The sequence below is a fragment of the Dunckerocampus dactyliophorus genome, chromosome 21 (assembly GCF_027744805.1).
Source record: "Dunckerocampus dactyliophorus isolate RoL2022-P2 chromosome 21, RoL_Ddac_1.1, whole genome shotgun sequence".
NCBI lineage: Eukaryota > Metazoa > Chordata > Actinopteri > Syngnathiformes > Syngnathidae > Dunckerocampus > Dunckerocampus dactyliophorus.
The window spans coordinates 14,169,432-14,191,613 of NC_072839.1; the positions used below are offsets into that span (position 1 = coordinate 14,169,432).

Consider the following 22,182-nt stretch of genomic DNA (forward strand, 5'->3'; position numbering starts at 1 on the left):
TTCAAATCTGTTTGGCCGTCTCTGTGTAAGTTTGCGTGTGTGTGTGTGTGTGTGTGTGTGTGTGTGTGAGTTTATTTGTTTAGATGTGCCCTGCGATTGGCCGGAGACCCGTCCAGGGTGTACCCTGCCTCTTGCCCAAAGTCATCTGGGATAGGCTCCAGCTCACCTCTGACCCTAATGAGGGCAAGTGGCATAGAAAACGGATGTCTGGCCCTCTTGTGATGCAACCACAATGGCAAACTTTCAGTCCTTGAAGCGCTCAACAGCGAGACGTTTACGAGTCTCAGTTGCAGCCATTTACTCCCCAATTGCATAAGACTCAACAGATGTTGCACTTTTCTTGGTTTGATTGTAAAGTCGGAGGACAATTATGACTGGGTGTTTGCAACAGTCCATCTGCGGTATTTGTGACGCGCCGCAGGCTACAACAGCTTCCACCCAGACTGGGGATGGAAAGCAATGTGGTTTCATGTAACTATTAAAGTCTGCATGCGGTTTGGTCCTGGCCTAACGAGTCCATACATTATGGGAATGGCTGTGCAAAAGCACCAAAAGGAAAAAAATGGGCGGATGCTAAATGAAGAACAGCTTGACAAATTGTTAGTCTTCCCCGCGGGCGCCCCCACTACAATCTGTTCAGCGCTGCAACAAACACTGTGTTTTATTAAAAACTTGCAAACCTGCAAGCTCACGTTTCAAGGGAGCACCCGAGGGCAACGAGGCTCTTAAACTAAACTGCTAGCAGCCCAAAAATGCCCAAAAGAGATGCGAACCTTTGATTTGAGGCAAAAAAAGATGCTTCTGTTGCCTTTGTTTGGTATGGAAGCACAAAAGTCAACATAAAAGTCCCGCTCACTTCTCATTAGCAGCGTTGGAAGCTTTAATGGCTCGGCAGCGTCCTCTTGAAAAATAAACACTAGAAAAGACCACAAGAAAAGTAACACCATCCTTCGAAAACTTGTCATTTCAAAGAAAGTCAAAGAAAGACTCCAGTATCCAAACAAAAACACGTCTGTACTTCTTTAAAGGCTTTTTTTCTGTAAATGTAAAGCTTTTATAGCACTTTTCTATGCATGTATTCTCCCTTGAGAAGATATGCTGTAATAAACTACACCAATTTTTTCTTAAAATACTACATAACTTGGACAATATCTCAAGGTTAATGATGGCAGTTCTTCCCTTTAATCATCAAATCATTTTTTAACATAATTAATTTATATAATATATATAATAATTACGAAAATGAATGAGGAACAAACCGAATGTGGAGCAGCTTCCAGGCGGAGACTATCTGATGTGAGAGTGGTGCTACTTCCTGAGACGGGTATAAATATTCCTTACTCCCAGAGCCGACTGGTCCACTAGGCAAGATAGGCGGATGCCAAAGGTGGCGTGGCCTCCAGTGGGGTGCCGAAAAATTCCAGACCCGACCGTGATAAGTGAATTGTCATGAAGTAAGGTTCCTTATTCAGAAATTGAATGTTTTCATAGTTACAGCATTTAAAACCCGATTACAACCTTCTAAATGTGTCTTTTTTCAACATTATTAGAGCCCTCGTGACATGAAATAACACCCCTATTACCCCATATAATAGACATAATAGGAAAAAATAAGACATTAATAAAACTCATGCTTGTGTGTGTTGCTGTAAATGTGTTCCGATGCTCGGGGAGCTGAGCGGGGGAAGCGCAGGAAGTGACGTCAGGGGTTCAGAGTTGAGTTTTAGCTTGGCGTGGGTTACGGCTGCAACAGTAGCTCGTGTTAGGGATTATTGTGCCTCTTATATAACAGTCATTGTGTTCAAACTGTGTGGTTATTGATTTTTTTTTGCTGTTGGATTGTTCTTGTTGTATTTACAATATATTAGTATCATTATTTATTAACTTATGTACATACGGGATTTTCATTAAGGGTTTTTGTATTTATTCATTTGTTAACCATGTTAATTGGGTGACACGTTATCTCACAAATGAAAGACAACAGTAAAAACAATGCCCTTCAATTTAGTTTTGTAAGTGTAGGTAAATCAAAATGGAGGGTGAGGATGAGGGGGGCATATAAAATCTCGTCTAGGGTGCTACTTAGGGTAGGGACGGCTCTGCTTATTGCTTCCACTAAAATGCGTATTGGCTACACACAAAATAGTACAACAAGTAGGACAGTGTGTGTGTTTGTGTGCGTGTGCGCGTGTCTATGCAGACAAACTATTGCATTTGTTAGACCATTGTCGTCAATAAATCCAACTTTACCATCCATACCCGACTTGGGAATTTCCCTAAATCCCTTCCGTTGTTACCGCATAAAATGGCCGGCGTTGTAAAAAATAATCAAGTAGCTCCAAGAGCATCTTGGGAGAGACAACTTCATAACAGGCAGCAAACACACAACAACTGGACGGATTTGAACCAAAACCTGCAGATGATGCCTTAATTGGCCAGAAAGGTCAGGAATGAGTGCATGCATTAGATGAGGGTAATAAGGAGGGTAGGGGGGCGCTTGGTAATATTTACTTTGATCTCCCAGGAAGTAAACACTACCTTGGCTCGGAATGCCCGGAGAACACCCTTGGATTTGTGTCAAAGGTCAGAGGGAACTGCAGTTATTCCTACTTTTGTAGGTCTTTGTCCATCGTTGCCTCACATTTAACTGGAATGAGATCCATGGTTTCATCTCAGCAGTGACAATGTATTATGCATGAGAGATTTATCCTCATTAGTCAACAGAACATTCCGACAGTGTGATCGTTTCACGTTTCTCATGACTTAGCATCTGCAGAGCTTTGATGCTCACCGAGTCCTCTCGACTGTCCCCCCTCGAGTCGATGACAGCCCTTCCCCTTTTCTTGCCCCCCCGCCACCAGTGCTCCAGACGAATCATTATCTATGTCAGTGTTTGCGCTCAACCTGTCTTCTCTTCGTTTTTTGTGTCTCGCAGCTTCACACTGACCTCGATAAGGGCGACAGTGCGGTGAAGTACACTCTCTCGGGGGAAGGGGCCGGCTCCATTTTCACAATTGACCAAACAACGGGAGACATCCATGCCTTAAGGAGTCTGGACAGAGAGGAGAGGCCTTACTACACGCTACGCGCCCAGGCCGTCGACATCAACACCAACAGACCCCTCGAGCCCGAGTCCGAGTTTGTGATCAAGGTGCAAGACATCAACGACAATGAGCCAAAGTTTTTGGAGGGTCCGTATCGGGCCAGCGTCCCAGAGATGTCACCAGTAGGTAAGGGACCAGACACTAACCGCTGAGGAAGGCTAACCACTATTTAGAGCTTCTGTGGGCTATTTGCAGGTCGGGATGTGTACCATAAACAGTTGTGCTTGGTCTGGAAATCTAAGTGGTGCCTCATTTCGGTGCTTAATGAATGTATACTCAGCCACCTGCAACAAGTGGCTTAAAGTGGCTTTTTTTTTTTTTTCTTGACGGGGAAGGACGTGTATGGCAGGAGCTCTGTTGATGATACTGGAAATTTTAACTATTTTGGTGCTTTCCTGACGACACTTCATGAACACAAGATCAGTGCTGCTTGCTGAATCCCAACTTTAACTTGGATAGTCGAGAGGTACAGATACAAGTATCGATACCTGCTGGCAAGTCTAGCTCACTAGCGAACTGCTGAAGTTCAAGAGGTTGCTGAGCAAAAATGTCAAACACAAAGGAAAATGATTCTGGCTGTGAACTTGCAGAGGAAAATGATTCTGGCTCTGAATTCGAAGTGGATGTGGACATGAAAACAGAGTCAAGATACCTAAATTTTCCAGGATACCTAGAGTGGAAAAATGCTACCAAAAAGTTCAACGAAACCTTCGCTAGTCACTTGGAGAGTAGAGAGATCACTCTACCACAAATAATGCGAGCAATTGAGAAGCTGCATTCAACTGCAGAGATACAGTCTGAAGAAAATAGAGCACAGAACAAGTATATCAAAAAACTAAGAAAAGAAGTCAAGAAGTTGCAAGATGAGACTACAGACCTGAGCGCTGCTCTTAAGGAGGTTAAATACCCTATGGAAGATATCAAGGCTCTGCAGGACGACATTAAGGTACTGCTGAATGACAATGCTGCCTTGCCGTAAAGAAAATACAGCATTTTGCAAGTATGTTAGGGTTCAGCAGGATGATATCAGGGCATTATTGGAAGATAATGCTGCCTTGCGCACTGCTCTCAAGGAGGCTATAAACCATATGGAAGCCGCCTCAGGTACTGATCTTAAGGATGCTAAAGACCCCAGGGAAGAAAACTGAGCACTATGCAATGATATCAACATTCTACAGGATGATATCAAGGCACTATTGAAGGATAATGCTGACTTTCGCACCACCCTTGAAGAAGAGAAAGAAGCAAAGGAGAATATCAAGGAGCAAATTAAAAACTTTATTGACGAGATGGATCAGATGGCACGAATGAATGATGTGGTCCTCACAGGGCTCCAAATCACACCCAAGTCGAGAGATGTTCCTTCAATAAAGCAACAGATTGCTAACTTCCTACACTCGAAGGAGGTGGATGTCGATGTCAACAGTATTGACACTTGCGTCCCACTCCATGGCAGGAACAACACCACACCTGTCATCATTAAGTTCACCAACAGGGAATCCAAAACTGCACTGCTGAAACAGGGAAAGAAGCTAAGAGGCACCAACGTCTACATGAATGAGCATCTGACAAAATGCAATTCTGACATCGCCAAAAAAGCACGAGACCTGAGGAAGCAAGGAAAGATTCAAAACACTTGGAGCACTAACGGGAAAATCTACATCAAACTAAAAGAAGGTCCAGGAGTCGCAAGAGTGCTTGTTGTCCAAGATATCAGCGATCTGGAAACATATTAAAGATCATATGACTATGACAATAAGCATAATTGCAATAACCTTGACATAGTTAATAAAAGGAACTCTTGTATACAAACCCAGCGTCACTAGCAGTGCAAAACCAAAGAAGATGTGGATATCAACAGAAGAGGAAGGACAGGATAAATAGATAGGGAAAAGGAAAGGAAAAGGAGGATCTTGTAAGTAATGTAGTGCCCCCACTGTTAGGAATGGAATATTGTCCCTCTGCTTTGAACAAGACATGAAGGCTTGTTCATAGCAAAAACATGACGCATGATCGCCAGGGTGTCTTGGCAGAGACAAACACTCTGTTCACATAGCTACCTTGCACACACACGTGGACACACACGCACACACACACCGTTTAAACCATTTCAAAGTACCAATTTGGCACTGATATGTAAACAATTCCCAGCCCTACATACCATCTAGAATAGTTTCTTAGCTCACCGATATTCAATACCAAATCTGACCCACAATTCACACATTTCACCCACTCATACCGCAGCCTCACTAACACTCACACATAAAATTCACAATCAAACCCAAAAGCCTGCATATACTGTACATGACTCAGTAAAGCTGTCACTACCGTTCTGCATTACACATGTCCAAACATTTCCTTCGTGCATATTGGAAATCTGCATCTAGATGATATATCACTAGTCTTCATTATCTAAGCAACAAGTAGCATGCGGATGTGGGCCTAGAATGGAGCCCTGGGGAACGCCACTTTTAATTTCCGGTGGCAATGAGGTGCAAGCGGTCATCATCAGCCAAACAAATTCTCTTTAAAGCCTTAGAGGAAGGGTGGTGATGTGTCTAAATATTGCAGATTGGAAGCCTAACTTATTCACTGCAGTTTTTGGGGAAACCAAAGGAGAAATGTTGATGTCACAAACGTAGAAGTATTCTCGACACAAGCCTTTAAGGGTGATGTCAAGGAAGCTGCAGGAGGATTTCAGACCTTGTCTAATATATTTCAAGTTGTACGTTTCAAAAAAAGATCAAGACGTGTCATGTTTGGTGAGGTTACAAAACACAGCACGGCTTCTTGCACCTGACATGCAGACATAATACAAACGTCGCCAGCGAAGGAGACAAAATAATTGCACAAGCAGAGGTGAGAGAGTTCATTCTTACAGAAGAGAACTTGTCAGCCAACATTGGGAAATGACGGATGTGCATAATTAGCAAAACATGGAAGAACTGTTCTGTTTTTTTTCCCCCACTAGTGAGCTATCAATGCAGTGTATTTGTTTATAGCGCCCATAATGAACCTGGAGATTTGTTTGCTGCAATCAGCTCTCTTTGTTACCATTTACAAGACAGAGTCCAATTTCTGGGGGTGGGTGGGGGTGGGGGCGGTTCGGAATCACGTTTGTCATTTTGGAAGTGAAATCGTCTCCAAGGTCACTGAAGCCCACAGGGAGTGCAGGAGAGCAACGAGTGCAGGGGGGAGTCTAAATGAATAATTCACTGCTTGTTTTGAGGATCGCAAATAAAAACACAAGAGCGACATCAGTCAATCTCGGGAATATGAAAAACACCCGCAAGAAATGCAGAATCTACTTGTTCGTATGCTGAGTCAGTCCTTACACACCCAAAGAAGCAGCCTTGGAGGAGGTGCAAAATCAGCCACCAAGCAGACAAAGTCAAGCCACGCTCAAACTGTCAGAAAAGTTGGATTTATTATGCAGATGCCGAAGACAACTGCTGGGGAAAAAAAACTCAGTTTAAAGTAATCATACGGGCAGATCAGGGATCAGCAACCCATCAAACGCAATTGACCAGTTGATCCTTGGGACATTCATTTGAGATCCTGAAAATTCATTCATTCACTAGGGTTGCAGAGGTATGCTGGAGCCTATCCCAGCTGACTTTGGGCGAGAGGCGGACACACCCTGCACTGGTCACCAGCCAATGGCAGGGCACATATAGACAAACAACCATCCACACTCACATTCATACCTATGGACAATTTAGAGTCTGCAGTTAACCCAACATGCATGTTTGTGGAATGTGGGAGGAAACCGGAGTACCCGGAGAAAACCCAAACAGGCACGGGGAGAACATGCAAACTCCACACAGAGAAGCCCAAACACAGGATCCCGAAAATATCAGCAAAATGAAATGCATTATCACTAGGGGGCCCGAACTGCCGACAGGCACGCATTTTGACCCCTGAACGTGTCTGTACGCCTCTCCGCTCTCAGGCGTGCACCCATGCTGAACCCAGTCCCTGAAATACCAACTTGCCCTGCGAGCAACAAGCTAAAGGTGCTGTCTGCCTTGGTTGGGTGTCAATATTATTAAGTGGCAGTAGGAGTGATTGCACTAATCATCTGACAGGTGTACAAAGCCAGCTTACGTGTGTTTGTGTATAAGTGATTGGCGTGTACTGTGGGTTTTGACTTATTTCAGGTCATTTTGCAAGCAAGGGGACCTTAATAACTGGTGCGAGGAGAGAGCAGTAATTACCTGACATTTGCTTGTGGGTGAGCAATTGTGCGTACCGTGGACTTTGACTTTGTGGATTATTTCAAGTTGTTCTGTATATTTCCACTGTGCAAGGTGGTGGTTATCATTGTCAATTGGTGGGAGGAGCAAAAGCATTAATTACACCAGAAAGCAGCACCACAAAGTTGTAGTGAAGATGTTTGGAACCCACCCAGAAAGGGTCACAACTAACTTTGGGGTGGCGACCCACTAGTTGAGAATTGGTGCTCTGAAGTGAGAAATCTGGGAAAACGTGTCGCTCAGTGGAGACTACAGTATGATCATCATGTTTGCAAGTCAAGTGGGTTGTACAGTAAGTTGCTCACTCCTGACCTCAAAGGCTATCTGCTCTCATCTCGACTTAGATGGATTTTCAGAGGTACAGCGAAGTACAGCGAAAGGTTCTTTATCTTTGTCTTTCCCTCCTGATCTGTAAACTGCGTTCAAGGGGCATCGCAGGTGAGCTACAACCAGAGGGCAAAACCGCCTCGCCCCGCAGTTTTCTGACATTTAAGAGAGCCCAGCTATTTGCGGCGTATTCCCAGAAGAGCAGATCAAGGTAATTCGCTGGAAGAATACTTCCTCTTGATCAGAATGGCAATGACGCCCTCGGAGCGCCACAAACCAGAGCGAGGGGGGAGGGGTGTAGGGGACGGTGCAACACAGCCTGAGTCGATCAGCGTGACCATGGCAACAAGTGCTCACAGATTGACTGAAGATTATTAATGAAATGATTGACAGATTGCTAATTAGCTAAAACTCAGATTAGACCTCAAACATCAGATAGATTTACGATCATGTTTTTTTTTTTTCCAACAGTTTGGAGGATATTTCTTCTTATTGAAATATCTTTTGCACTGATTGGCTGCTTCACATTGAGACGTGTGGGCTTCATGAGGCAGATCATTTAGCCTCAATGGTATGCTTGATTACAAACTGGAGCACGTATGTAAAATTCAAGTTCCAATTTTCTCGACACTGTGACAGTTTGGTCGCTGGCAGATTGTTCCTGGTGGTCGTGCTCTCTGTCAGTCGGTGGCGTCCTCCAGTCCCGCCCCCCTGTAATCGTTGCTTACCACCATGGGAATGAGTGTAACCTGCCTACTTATACGGTCATTTGTGTTTTTCATTTCTATTGTTTCAACATGAGAGTGGTGATGTACATTTTATAGCCACCTGTGTGCACTCACACTACTCCACAGCGTCATTACAGCAATCGCTTCCTTACACAACGCTGTTTTACTGCAACTTTTTGGAATTTGTGGCTTATTTGAAGTTTATCCCGACTGTGGTGGTCAGTAACATGAATCACTGGCAGGGACAATTGCATGAATTATATAATTATTATATCACATTTGCTTATTTCGAGTCCTTCTGTTTATGTCTATTATATGCAAGGTGGCAGTGATAACTGGTGGGCGAACGCGTGACTTATATAACATGTTAAAGTAACGAACGCGCATGTGCTTTTGCGCCAGAGATCAAACGTACCGTGGGTTTTGACTTTGGCATTCTTATTTATATTGTGCTAGGTTGCCGTCGTCAATAATAACTGGTGGGAGGAATGACAGCACAAATTATGTGACAAGTTTACCTGCATGACACGCATGTGCTTGTGCCTGAACGATAGAGGATGCCATTGGTTTTGACCTTGTGGCTTATTTCATGTCGTTCCGTGTCTATGCCTATGATTATGCGAGGTGGTGGTGGTCATGAATAACTGCTGGGAGGAGCCAAAGCATGAATTATATGACATGTCAGAGTAGCAAATGTGCATGTGATTTTGCATGAAAGATTGAGTGTACCGTGGGATTTCACTTTGTGGCTTATTTTGAGTCATTCTTATTTATTTATAATGTGCTAGGTTGCCGTTTGCCAATAAAAACTGGTGGGAGGAATGACAGCACAAATTATCGGACATGTCTACATAGCGAGGGACGTGTCTACATAGCGAGGGACGTGTCTACGTAGCGAGGGACGTGTCTACATAGCGAGCGACGTGTCTACGTAGCGAGGGACGTGTCTACATAGCGAGGGACATGTCTACATAGCGAGGGACGTGTTTACGTAGCGAGGGACGTGTCTACATAGCGAGGGACATGTCTACATAGCGAGGGACATGTCTACATAGCGAGGGACGTGTCTACATAGCGAGGGACATGTCTACATAGCGAGGGACGTGTTTACGTAGCGAGGGACGTGTCTACGTAGCGAGGGACGTGTCTACATAGTGAGGGACGTGTCTACGTAGCGAGGGACGTGTCTACATAGCGAGGGACGTGTCTCCATAGCGAGGGACATGTCTACGTAGCGAGGGACGTGTCTACATAGCGAGGGACGTGTCTACGTAGCGAGGGACGTGTCTACATAGTGAGGGACGTGTCTACGTAGCGAGGGACGTGTCTACGTAGCGAGGGACGTGTCTACATAGCGAGGGACGTGTCTACATAGCGAGGGACGTGTCTACGTAGCGAGGGACGTGTCTACATAGCGAGAGACGTGTCTACATAGTGAGGGACGTGTCTACGTAGCGAGGGACGTGTCTACATATCAAGGGACGTGTCTACATAGCGAGGGACGTGTCTACATAGCGAGGGACGTGTCTACATAGCGAGGGACGTGTTTACGTAGCGAGGGACGTGTCTACGTAGCGAGGGACGTGTCTACATAGCGAGGGACGTGTCTACATAGCGAGGGACGTGTCTACGTAGCGAGGGACGTGTCTACATAGCGAGAGACGTGTCTACATAGTGAGGGACGTGTCTACGTAGCGAGGGACGTGTCTACATATCAAGGGACGTGTCTACATAGCGAGGGACGTGTCTACATAGCGAGGGACGTGTCTACATAGCGAGGGACGTGTTTACGTAGCGAGGGACGTGTCTACGTAGCGAGGGACGTGTCTACATAGTGAGGGACGTGTCTACGTAGCGAGGGACGTGTCTACATAGCGAGGGACGTGTCTCCATAGCGAGGGACATGTCTACGTAGCGAGGGACGTGTCTACATAGCGAGGGACGTGTCTACATAGCGAGGGACGTGTCTACATAGTGAGGGACGTGTCTACGTAGCGAAGGACGTGTCTACATATCAAGGGACGTGTCTACGTAGCGAGGGACGTGTCTACGTAGCGAGGGACGTGTCTACATAGCGAGGGACGTGTCTACATAGCGAGGGACGTGTCTACGTAGCGAGGGACGTGTCTACGTAGCGAGGGACGTGTCTACATAGCGAGGGACGTGTCTACATAGCGAGGGACGTGTCTACATAGCGAGGGACGTGTCTACATAGCGAGGGACGTGTCTACGTAGCGAGAGACGTGTCTACATAGCGAGGGACTTGAGTACATTCATGTATGATTGTGTTAAGTGGTGGTTGTCAGTAATAACTGGTGGGAGGAGCCAAAACATGAATTATATAATATGTCAAAGTTGCAGAAGTTTAGAGAGATTAAGCACAGTGTGGGTTCTCACTTTGTGTCTTATTTCAAGTCATTCTTGTTCATTTCCATTGTGCAAGGTGGTGGTTATCATTAATAACTGGTGGGAGTAACGAACCTTGAGTGATTAGTGATTAAAGGTACGCTGGCCTTTGACTGTGGGGCTGGAACTCGGGGAGTGTCTCGTCTCGTGAACACACCTATAATTAACATATTGCGCACGAGGAGTTGAATCATTACTGTTGTATCATGACTGGAGTATATCCAACTGGTCTCACCTCAGTCAGGACTAATCTTGGCCAGTGAACGCGTTCTATTTAAAGGCGACCATGGGACCCACTGCATGTGGATGTCCTCTCCTCAGGCCAAAGCTGAGAAGGTGTGAACGAGTTATCACGCACAACACAGTGGCGTCCGACTCACCGGGTGCCCGTGTGTGTCTTTGTTAGGCGGGACTGAGACGCTAATCTCCCTCACCTAATGTTTTAATGCCATTGTTGCAATCTGCTCAGAGGCTAAAGCCTGTTTAAAATACAGCCAGTTTAAACGGGCTACTGTCAGCTTAGCGGAATTCTCAATGAGCATGAACATGTCAGGGTCTCATGTTTATGGCGAGCCATCCAAATCCAAATGTAATTACACGGACAGCCATATGCTTCCATAAAAGACTTGCAAAGAGGGGGGAAAAGTTGATTAAAAGTGATTGTTTAGTCGTCATGCACTGGAATGAGTTGATTGAAAATGCATGGTAAATAATGCTGTTAGCAAAGGTGGAGCCAGCATGTAATTACGCTGTTTGGACGTCCGCCATGCGTGCAGTATTGGCAGGCATGGACCTTTATTTTTTTGTTGTGCAATGAATGAATGGCTCCACGTGTGCCACATCCATCCTCACTGAGCATCTTGTTTCCGTGCTAGCTGCAGTTCCCCGCTCCTGATTTATGCTTCATTAGTGTCAGGCCAGTTCATCCCGATAAAGCCCCCCGACTTTGGATTTTCTTGCCTGGAGTTAAGACAATTAAGACAATTAAGTGTCTTCTTAGCTTGTCTTCCCGCTCTTTTCCGCAGGGACGTACGTGACGCAGGTGACGGCAACCGACGCTGATGACCCCACGTACGGGAACAGCGCGAGAGTGGTGTACAGCATCCTGCATGGACAGCCGTACTTCTCTGTCGACCCCAAAACCGGTAAGGTTGAGAGCTTCCACACAGTGTCGCCAATCTGAAATCGATTCAATCTCCAGATGCAGTGCAAATATGCCCCCTACTGGCTGTGAGCAGCATAGCGATGACATTAAAGCAACCTAAAAAGTGCGGCCTTAGGTTCTCGATCTGTGGTACGAGGACCACTGGTGGTACATTCATATTCAAAGCTAAAGTGCGATGGTAAACGGAGGTAGCAAAACAGTATCACTTTTTGAGGTGGAAAAAGAACTATATCATCTTTTCTCAGAAAAAGCCCCAATATTTCGGAAAAGCAAACTGTAAAGCGAAATGGAAGGTCATCTGTCCCGAGCAATCTACCTACCATTTGTTCAACACACACAAAAAAGGTTAACATGATTTTTCATAATTGGTTTTGTTTTTCTTATTTTACATCTATTAATTAAATCAAATAAAAACATGGATACTAAGCAAAATTTCTGATATGATTTTTGGTACGCCAAGTTCACCTGGAAGTAGTTTTGGGTGACTTGGGTGTGCAGGTAAACAAACGCAGAAGACAGATGAGGACTGGATGGTCCAACGCGCTCAACCCTCCAATGCTGAACTTGCACTGCATCTTGCAGTTTTTGTCTTATTTTTCTCTTATTTTGCCATTGCATGCTAGCGACATAACATGTTAGATTGGCCAGATGTTGTTAAACGTCTCATCACCTCCCCACTTTGCTGACTTTGCTTCTTTAGTGATTGTTTACGCCTGCAGGTTGAAATTGACCAAAACACAATTACGCCGAAACATTAACGCTGCTATTTGTTTGTTATTTACGCCAACGCTCTGCGGGGAATCAATCAATGCTGCAGGATAACGGTGGATTGGCAGCAGACTGGGGGCGCCTGACGGATCTAAACTGATCACAGTGTATTGAAAGAATAGCTTCATACATGCTGTATCACAGAAGACGACACAGGTGGAAGGTGGCGCCGATTGTGCCACTCAGAGCGCACACTCAGCCTGGATGGTAAAATGATGCCAGCTGCAAGCATAAAATCACGCTGCGAGAGAAAGTTTTCTCCATGCTGGGTGAGCGTCTATCTGCGCAAACACAACGTCGAACAAATGAACAGTCGACAAAAAAACAAAGGAGGGAAGCAAGGTCATGCGTAAATTATCTTCGAATATAAATATTGGCACTCAAACATTTGGAGTCCCTGCATTTGTAGGGTGGGGTAATAAGAGCCTTGCACTGACCCATCCATGAATCTTTAGTGTCATCCACAAATTTCGATGTCAACAGTTTCTCTTGACTGCCTTTACATCTGACATTTTTCAATTTGTGTTTGTCTCACACCACTCTGCCGCAGGGGTGATAAAGACGGCCTTACCCAACATGGACAGAGAGGTGAAGGAACAGTACCAGGTCTTAATCCAGGCCAAGGACATGGGGGGCCAGCTGGGGGGTCTGGCCGGGACCACCACGGTCAACATCACCCTCAGCGACGTCAACGACAACCCGCCCAGGTTCTCCAAAAGTGAGTGTCCTCTTTTGGTTAGCGTCCTTAAATCCTTCCAGAAGGTCTGACTCTAACCGAATCAAATTTTCCATAAGAAACAACAGAATACCAATTAATCCTTTGCAGAAAGGCAACAACGTTAACACAAAACATGTTTTTATAGTTTTACATGCAGAAAACAACTGGAAATGCATATGAATACATATAAATGATCAATGAAAGCATTTAAAGTTACTTTTACCTTCGAAGACGTCCCAATGGCACAATGTGATAGCGAGGCACCACACGGACACCACCCTCCTGTTTTATTTCTTGAATTCAATAGTGTTTCGCACCTCAATAAAACAAAAATGGAGCAAAAGAGAGCTGCAAGTGCCAGCATTTTGACAAAGAAGGTGACGTTTTGTGTCCCCCTGTCCCACTCCTTAATGTTACGTTGTTGTACGTGATACATGGCATGTATCACGTTGAACAAGCTCAGAGTTACTGTGTAAAAAGGTCACAGAGAGGTGTGGCCAAACAGAGCACTAGCAATAAAGCTACAGACACACAAATTGGTGTATTCCTAGTAGTGCTTACTAAAAGCACTTTTTAAACTGTTTAAATACCGGCATCAAGGCTAGATTTTGGACAACAAATGAAAAATAGTGGCATTTATTGCGGCTTCCGCCACAGTAAAAGACATAATTGTGTTGTTTGTCGTGGATGCACAAAGGTCGCCTTGTTTTTGCATGGCTGCACCGACAAGCTCCGGTAAATAAACGTGGATTGGCGTTGTTCTTTGCTTCTGGAGCATCCGTCTATATTTAGATGAGGTTTTAGCACGATGCACTGTGGGGGCTGAGTCACTGCGTTCCAACCTGACGCTGTACTTATCCACTATTTTCATTTTCCTTTTATTTTATAGGCTGTTAAAGCTGATGAATTTGCCTTCTCACAATCATCAACAAAAACTGTAAAGTCACTGATGTGTGAGGTTTTTGTGCAAAGCAGCCAGCATATGACAGCAAAGCACAAACCTCTGCAGCGAGCCAACTGCTTGTTGAGCTCCCTGGAATGTAAATACAGGCAAGCTGTGAAAAGGAAAATTGATATTTCCATAATTCAGTCACAGCACAAAGGTTTGGAGCTGCGTATGGATGCCTCTGTGCCCGGCTGAGGATGTTTAAACCCCGGCAAGTCATGACCACAGCTGAAGCAGAAAGGGCACTTCTACTTTGGGTTCCTTGTTTGAATGTAATGTCAAAAAGGACAGGACCTGCCCAAAATCAATGCATAACCTTGAACATACTTGATTATTTATTGAGGACATAATAGCCAAATTCACTCAGAATCCCCGTTCTCGCTTCTTGGATCAACATGGGGGTCAAATTGAGGGATAACAAACGTGTGTGTTGGAAACGTATGCATGTGATATGCACATGGCAGCATCCGATGTGGCTGACACACTTCCGGTGTCAGCTAGTTTTCGCTAAAAAAAAAAAATGATTAGGACTTGAACTTACTTGTAAAAATGAGTCATGAGTTCATTAAAAAGAAAAGGAGAATGTGGAACAAGTGAAGCAGATCAAATGGTCTGCTGGTACGGAGGTGCCTCTGATGGAAATGTTCACACATTAGCTTCTAATGACTTCCTAGTGTCAGTCTTTCCATGCTTTTATGACACTACAGTACATGCTTCAAATATTCTTTCTTTTACAGTCTTTATTTTAGCAGCAATTGGACATGAAAAAAGGACTACAATACCTACACTGTGGTACAAAGCGCCTGATTTTCCCATAAGTTTGGTTGGTGTTCAAACTTTTTCAGTGCATTTATACCAAATGTATAAAAACAATTATATATATATATAACATTTTCATCAAATATATCAAAAACATTATTTACATTATTAACATCAGTAAATATTTTATATAAACTTGTATGAAATATATATATGTGTGTGTATATATATATATATATAGCATTTTCACCAAATGTATAATATATATATAATTTTTTAAAATATATATGTAAATATATTTTAATACAATGTTATATAATTTATGCATACTGTGTATATAAAATGATTACTGTATATATTATATATCATATAAATAATATATATCATTTTTTTTCCATTTTTAAATACAATTTATATAAAAATTGCATTAAAAAATTGTATGTGTATATGTGATATATGGGTATTTATTAATTTATGATTTTTTTATATTGTTTATAGAACAGATCAACAATGTCTTTATTGCGAAAACAAGCATCCTCTGCACACACAGTCCTGACATACGTCACGCTCAAAAACATTTGGAAATTACAAAGCTCTTTAATGCCACACATAACTGTCAGATTTCTACAGAATCTATAAGCAAGTTAAAGGATCTGCTCGTATGAAAGCGACAGTGATAACTAATGGAAAGATTGCTAGTGCCTTGTCTTTTATTTTTATTAGGGTTTCATTTCCTGCTTGTATTTAGTGTTTAATTAGCGTACACCAGTTGAGGTGGCTCGGCATCTAGTCCGGATCCCTCCTGGATGTTTCCCTGGTGAGGTGATTCGGGCATGCCCAGCCGGGAGGAGGCCCCTGGGCAGACCGAGGGCACGCTGGAGAGATTATGTCTCACAGCTGGCCTGAGAACGCACCGATGTCCCTCCCGGGAGAGAGGTGGTCAGAAACAGCAGGCCCTGCGACCCGGACCCGGATGAGCAGAAAACAATGGATGGATGGATAACTTTTATATCCTTCATGTGTTCTGTGGACAGTGTGAGTGACTTAAGAGTTAACTGTGGTTCAACTTAAGATCCGGCTTACACCAAAACTTGACTTACATCACAGTCCAAGAACAGAACTCCTACATAACCCGAGGACCACCTGTATATGTAATCCCAAAAACGACAGATTTCTACTCATTTCCGTGCATTTGTTTTCGCACAAATCCATCTTTCTTGGGGGTCAATTGGAATCCTTAGAAAAAAGGTCTTTTCCATCCACGAAAATTCAATTTGTCGGTTTGTTTGTCAGAAGATTCCTCAGCAACGACTCCTGTTGGCAGAAGCAAAGCCTTGCAAACGTTCATATTTGATCACCTTAAAGCCAACTAAGCCAGACACTTATAAGAAGCTGCACTCCAAGGCGTTAGACACTCGAGCACATAAAGAACAAGGAGGAGATTTTAATAAAACGTCTCCGTTTGTTGGCAGGTTTTTTCCACTTGCGCGTCCCCGAGTCTTCACCGGTGGGTTCCTCCGTGGGGAGGATCAAAGCCCATGACTTGGACATGGGCAAAAACGCCGAAGTGGAGTACACCATCGTGCCGGGCGACGGCGGCACCATGTTTGACATCACCACCAACGACCACAACCAGGAGGGGATAATCATTCTCAAACGGGTAAGTGGTGCTCCAACCAGGACATCAAATCCAACCTCAGCTGCCATTGAAACGCCTCTGCATGCTGCTCTCCGAAACTTCCGCAGGTGCAATTTTTAAAGTTTGACACGGAATTATATCTTTGCTTTCCACTGAAAAATTGGTGAGGCACCAAGCGCTTTTATACCAGGACTGCAGCAGTGCCTCTTACCGCCTGGTGCCCTCCAACGCCAACAAAAATCAATATCAGACTTCACAGAATTGCTCGATTTCTTTTACTTGGTCATGTCATGAATTTGCCACTCGTTGCTATGCAGACATCATGGAGCACAATGAACGGTACCCAATGGACCAGTGAGAACGCTTGCATATTGTAGCTGCACTACAATGCTCTGTATTCAATATAAAATACATATTGTATTACCAGTAAACATCAGCATTTGGGGCAACAACAATGTTGCTGCAGAAACAACCACAGATGTATTGCTGGTGTACATACAGTACATGCATCACATGTTCTTCCTGGAGGGTCAAGGCTGCTGTGGACAACCCCCCCCCAGCTTGTCTTTATTGACTCCATAGAATAGGACCAATAACAGAAAATACGCCCCGCTAAGGTCAATCCACGCCCTTCATTGGAATCTCTGCATGGCGCCGTGCCTCAAAGAGATGCTGCGTTTCTGCTCTCTGATCACCAGCGAGGCCCCAGCATGTAGGAGCTCATCTCCTAGGCCATATGTTCTCCTCCGCTAAGTTGATTAAGAGCACGCTGACCCCAAGAGGTCGACGTTGGCTGGCTCGCGCCGGCTTTGATCCGCATAGCAATTTATTTCACAGCGCCAACTTTAACCTATAGCATTTTATGGGGAGGCGGGAGGATGAGGGGGACACCATTTCACTTGGACAACTTTGCACTAAAGTTGTGGCAGCGACATTAGAGGAATTAATTATGCCAGGATAAACCCCTTCAAGGTCTATCATCTCATTTCACAAAAGGAAAGACTCAAATTAGGGTGCGAAATAGAGCAACCAGTTGGAATCTATTAAACATGGAGAACACGATTGGACATGTACGTTATTAACCTATATGTTCAAAAATACACTGGCTAAAAATAGCCGATAGAAGGTAGCGATGAATACATTCATGCCAATCAGATAAAAGGTATCCACACGCGCTTATTAATCAAGTAATTCACCAAGAAAGAATTGGACTAAAGAATTGCGAGCTCCTGACTTTGTGGGAACACTTTGGGGAAAGGCCTTGGCTTGGCTTGCTTGGATAAATTTAGTCCAACATCAGTGACCTCTGACAACAATTCCCACAGACACATTCCCAAATCTCGCAAAAAGTCTTCCCAGAAGAAAGGAGGACCCACTGCAGTCACGTGAACAACCTTAGGACACGCCATGGTGGAACTCTTGTACCACAGCGGCACACAAAAGGGTGCAAACCTGTCAAAACACGCACCATTACTGTGTTGCTATTGTTTTTCGGACAAAAAATATTGACCCCAATAGAGTAAGCCCTCATTTAGCGCAGTTAATTGGTTCCAGATCCGACCATGATACATGAATTTCCCTGAAGTAGGACTCATCATTTTGTAGTTAGAGCATAAAAAAGCTGTTTACAACCTTCTAAATACGGGCTTTTAACATTGTTAGAGCCCTCTAGACATGAAATAACACCTTTACGCTTGCATTACCAAATATAGTAGACATAATAACAGAAAATATGACATAATATAGACTTACCTATGTTAGCATTGAGAGAGTTCCTTGTTGTTGTTCCGTTTATACTTCCAGTTTGTGTACAGTACTTCCTGTAGTGGATATTTTCTCATCAATGTAACATTACTGACACCTAGTGACCATTGTAGAATAGTACATATCGCAACATGTCTTTGGATGCGTCTTCTGAATGCCTTATATTTGCATTTTAGTTCATTTAGTCATTTTAATACTTGAAAATACTTAATTTAAGCCAATAATGAGTCAAATGTGCATATCTTAGTTAGTTCTTAGTAAAATGACACCATGAGTCAGACTGTTATGTGACTGACCTCCTGCGATTTCCAATAGGTTGACAAGCTCGTTGTGAGTGCATTGACAGCTTATGATTGGCTCCTGCTAAAGAAAGAGCTACCATTTCCTGACTGATTCGCAAGCGGCACGGTATTTAAACAATTCGTAGTAGTTCTGAAGTAAAGGAGATGTCACAAGATTAGAATTTAGCCACACCACTGGAAAATCTGCAGGGTTCAAAGTTTAAGAAAGAAATAGTGGCTTATACACCGGAATTTACAGTAATTGCACATAAGATAAATGATAAAACTGTATGACATGCATCCCAGTCTTTTGGACCACAACCCATAGAGGGCGCTGTAACTGTTTCCCCTTTTCCATCAGTCACCTGATCAATGATCCTTGGTCCAACAAGCTGCTCCCCATGCTCAGATTTCCGGATAATACAGAAACTTTACCCCTCTCGCTGGTGAACATTCTTGTAAAAATAGAACTGTGGAGTCAACATTCTGCTGGAAAAATGGATGACATCAGCAAAAATGTACTTTCCCCAGCCTTCTTATCTGGGAATTGGGTTATCGGATAAAAAGTAGTAAGGTTCCACGCGGATGAACTGGGGAGAAAATGACTTTTTTTGTGTGTCTAAAACATGAATTTTTCTTCCCGTCTATGGGAGTATTCCGTGGGTGTGAGGAAAGACGGTGTCGGATCATTGCTATTGATCCCTGATGAGCCTCGTTTAAGCTCCTCCAGTCAGTGCAATTGACAGCATTGAGGCGAGGAGTCTTTTCATCCATCCTGCCATTAATTAAAGACTTCATTTCACTAAAGCCAGCCTCGGTCCGGGCGAGGCGAGCGCGGTCCTCTCGCTCCATCATAAATGTCATTACTGCTCCAATTGAAGGAGAAGAGAGCCTGCCTTTCACACCATGGAGAGGGAAGGGAGGGATGGGAGCACAAAGCAAGGTCCACAGAGGCATGCTTGGGTGGGTTTGGTGCGGAAGAAGCCCATCAAACACCTTTGGGCCAATATCTCCGACCTCTGAACTACTTTGAACTTACAAATGGACTAAAACCCCCCAACAGGCAAACACCAAACTCTTGCAGCTGTAAGACGACAGTGACTGTTGGATATTCAGCACTGTGGAATGGAGATATTCAAATGTCTTCCAAATATTATGCCACACACGCCGTCTTCAAACAATACACTTTTTTTACCGGTTTAAGGCTCAGGGGAGATTTGCACGGCACGTCTGTGACGCTTTACTCTGCCAGGAGGAGGTAGATAAACATGCAAATGGACAAAAGTGAGGTTTAGAAGGCACAACCTGCTATTAAAATGGACTCATTTGGATCATCATTTGGATAAGATTATTATTTTTTAATAATTATAGTTAAATGAAAATCAGACTATAAATTCATTTACTCAATGAAATATATTTGAATGAATTTTAGGAAATTATTTGCACAATACAGTATATTTAAAAAATAAATACAATGAAACTAAAATCACACTACCAATTGAAATTAAATTAAATTAAAATGAGACTACAAAAGCACTTTTGAAATCATTTTTAACTTTCTTTCAGCTATTGCTGCATATTCACGTTTGAGGTTCAGGCTTCTGGGAGGAGGTACCGTAAATATGAAAACAGACAAAAAGGAGGTTTGTAGAAAGCCCAACTTGCTGACAACATGGACGTATTTGGCATCGTAATCAGAAAATTGGGATATTATCATTGGGATATTATTAGTATAGTACATAAAAAAAAAATAAAATCAGAGATTAAATGAACCAAATACTTTTTTTTAGCTCTGGCTGCTGTTACCGTTAAGGCTCAGGGGAGTAGATTTGCATGAAACGTCTTGCACGCGTTCCTCTTCTGGGAGGAGGTAAATAAACATGCAGCCGGACAAAAACAAGGTTTAATCGTACAGAGCGGATGCCATCCTCACGACACCGTTGTTGGTTTGTGTCCTTCCTCGTACTGTACGTCACGCTTCCCTGGGAATTTTTTTGGCGGATTTACCTATTGTCTCACGTAATCTTATGTTTAGCAGATGGGATGTGCAAGCCTCCTTCATGCCTGCTTTTTTTCTCCTTCGCCCCTATATCGCCAGGCTGGGAAACAGATGATCATCCTTTGAACCCATTACTCAGCCTGATCCTCTTATCATAGCCAACCTTCCTCAGTCTCTAATTTAGGCTGTGCCAAACTCTGCTGTGTACAATGTGGCTCTCCTGCTGTCTGCCTGCCGCTCTGTATGTGTATGTGTGTGTGTCGCGAGTCAAAGGAGAGAGGGGAAAAAAAGAGAGAACAGGAGAAGGATCGTCTCCGGGGATATTGCACCAATCCCAAATAAGACAATCCAGTGGGCGGGTCAGAACACAGCAAGCAGCTCATAAAGGCTTCATCTCCAGCTCACTCACACCTTCATCCTACTCTGTCCTTGCAGTAAATGAGCCAGCAGGGACCCCATAAGGCTGGTCACACTTGTCATGGTCGGTTGGGCTAAAACCAAGTCTGGTGTGTTTGCTCTGCTGGTACGACTCATTTGGTCGAGCGTCGGCACCATCAGCCGAACCAAACAAGTGAACTGTGGTGCGGTTCGATTCGCTTGAGCTCAAATGTGAACGCTGCACGGAGCAGCTGCCCGATCACGTGCTTACTTTAATACGTTCTTTACTGTGCGCTGGGGTGACGATTTTGCAAGGGGGGGGGTTAAAGGGAAGCGAAACAAAAATTTGCATTGCACACGTTCATTCGACAACATTTTAGATTCTTACATCAGAAAACAACGAAAAAGTACATTTGACTTTTGCAATTGCATGAAATGTGCTCTTCGAGTCAAGTGGCACTTTATAAAAATAAAACAAAACAAAATAAAATCAAATAAATGATATCCTTCATCACTGACTTACTATTGATTTTTCTGATTATAGTATGAAAACAAAATTAACTTTATTAAATTAATTTTTTAAAAAGTTATTTAAAACATAAAATTGTAATTAAATGTCAAATAGACTATAAAGTTTAATAGTAAAATTGTGTAAACATAGTTAAGAGTACATTTTTTGGCAATACAATGCCATGACTATTGGTGTAAGAACTTATGGTAAGTGATTTTGATCATTATCAAGAAAACCATGGAAATGGCAAGTTGGCAGATCTTAAAATCCAAAATGATATTATTGTCAACATTTATTGAGAACAAATACACCACAAATGTTATGATAAAATATAAACATAATCTATCATAATCATGACGTCAGAATAATGCAATATTTCCTTCACTATGTCATCTTTCACTCGGTAAAAGTGTGGAATTGCAGCTTGTGGAAT

The 22,182-nt window shown here is 43.4% G+C and overlaps 1 protein-coding gene across 1 annotated transcript in view; it reads left to right on the forward strand.

Moving 5' to 3' along the window:
- Nucleotides 1–22,182, forward strand: part of LOC129174305 (cadherin-12-like) — a 100,096-nt gene that overhangs the window by 47,100 nt on the left and 30,814 nt on the right. Inside the window, exons 3-6 of the mRNA XM_054766166.1 lie at nt 2,936–3,230; nt 11,847–11,966; nt 13,305–13,472; nt 16,650–16,837. Of these exons, the coding sequence (XP_054622141.1) occupies nt 2,936–3,230; nt 11,847–11,966; nt 13,305–13,472; nt 16,650–16,837 (771 nt within the window). The remainder of the gene's footprint in view (nt 1–2,935; nt 3,231–11,846; nt 11,967–13,304; nt 13,473–16,649; nt 16,838–22,182) is intronic.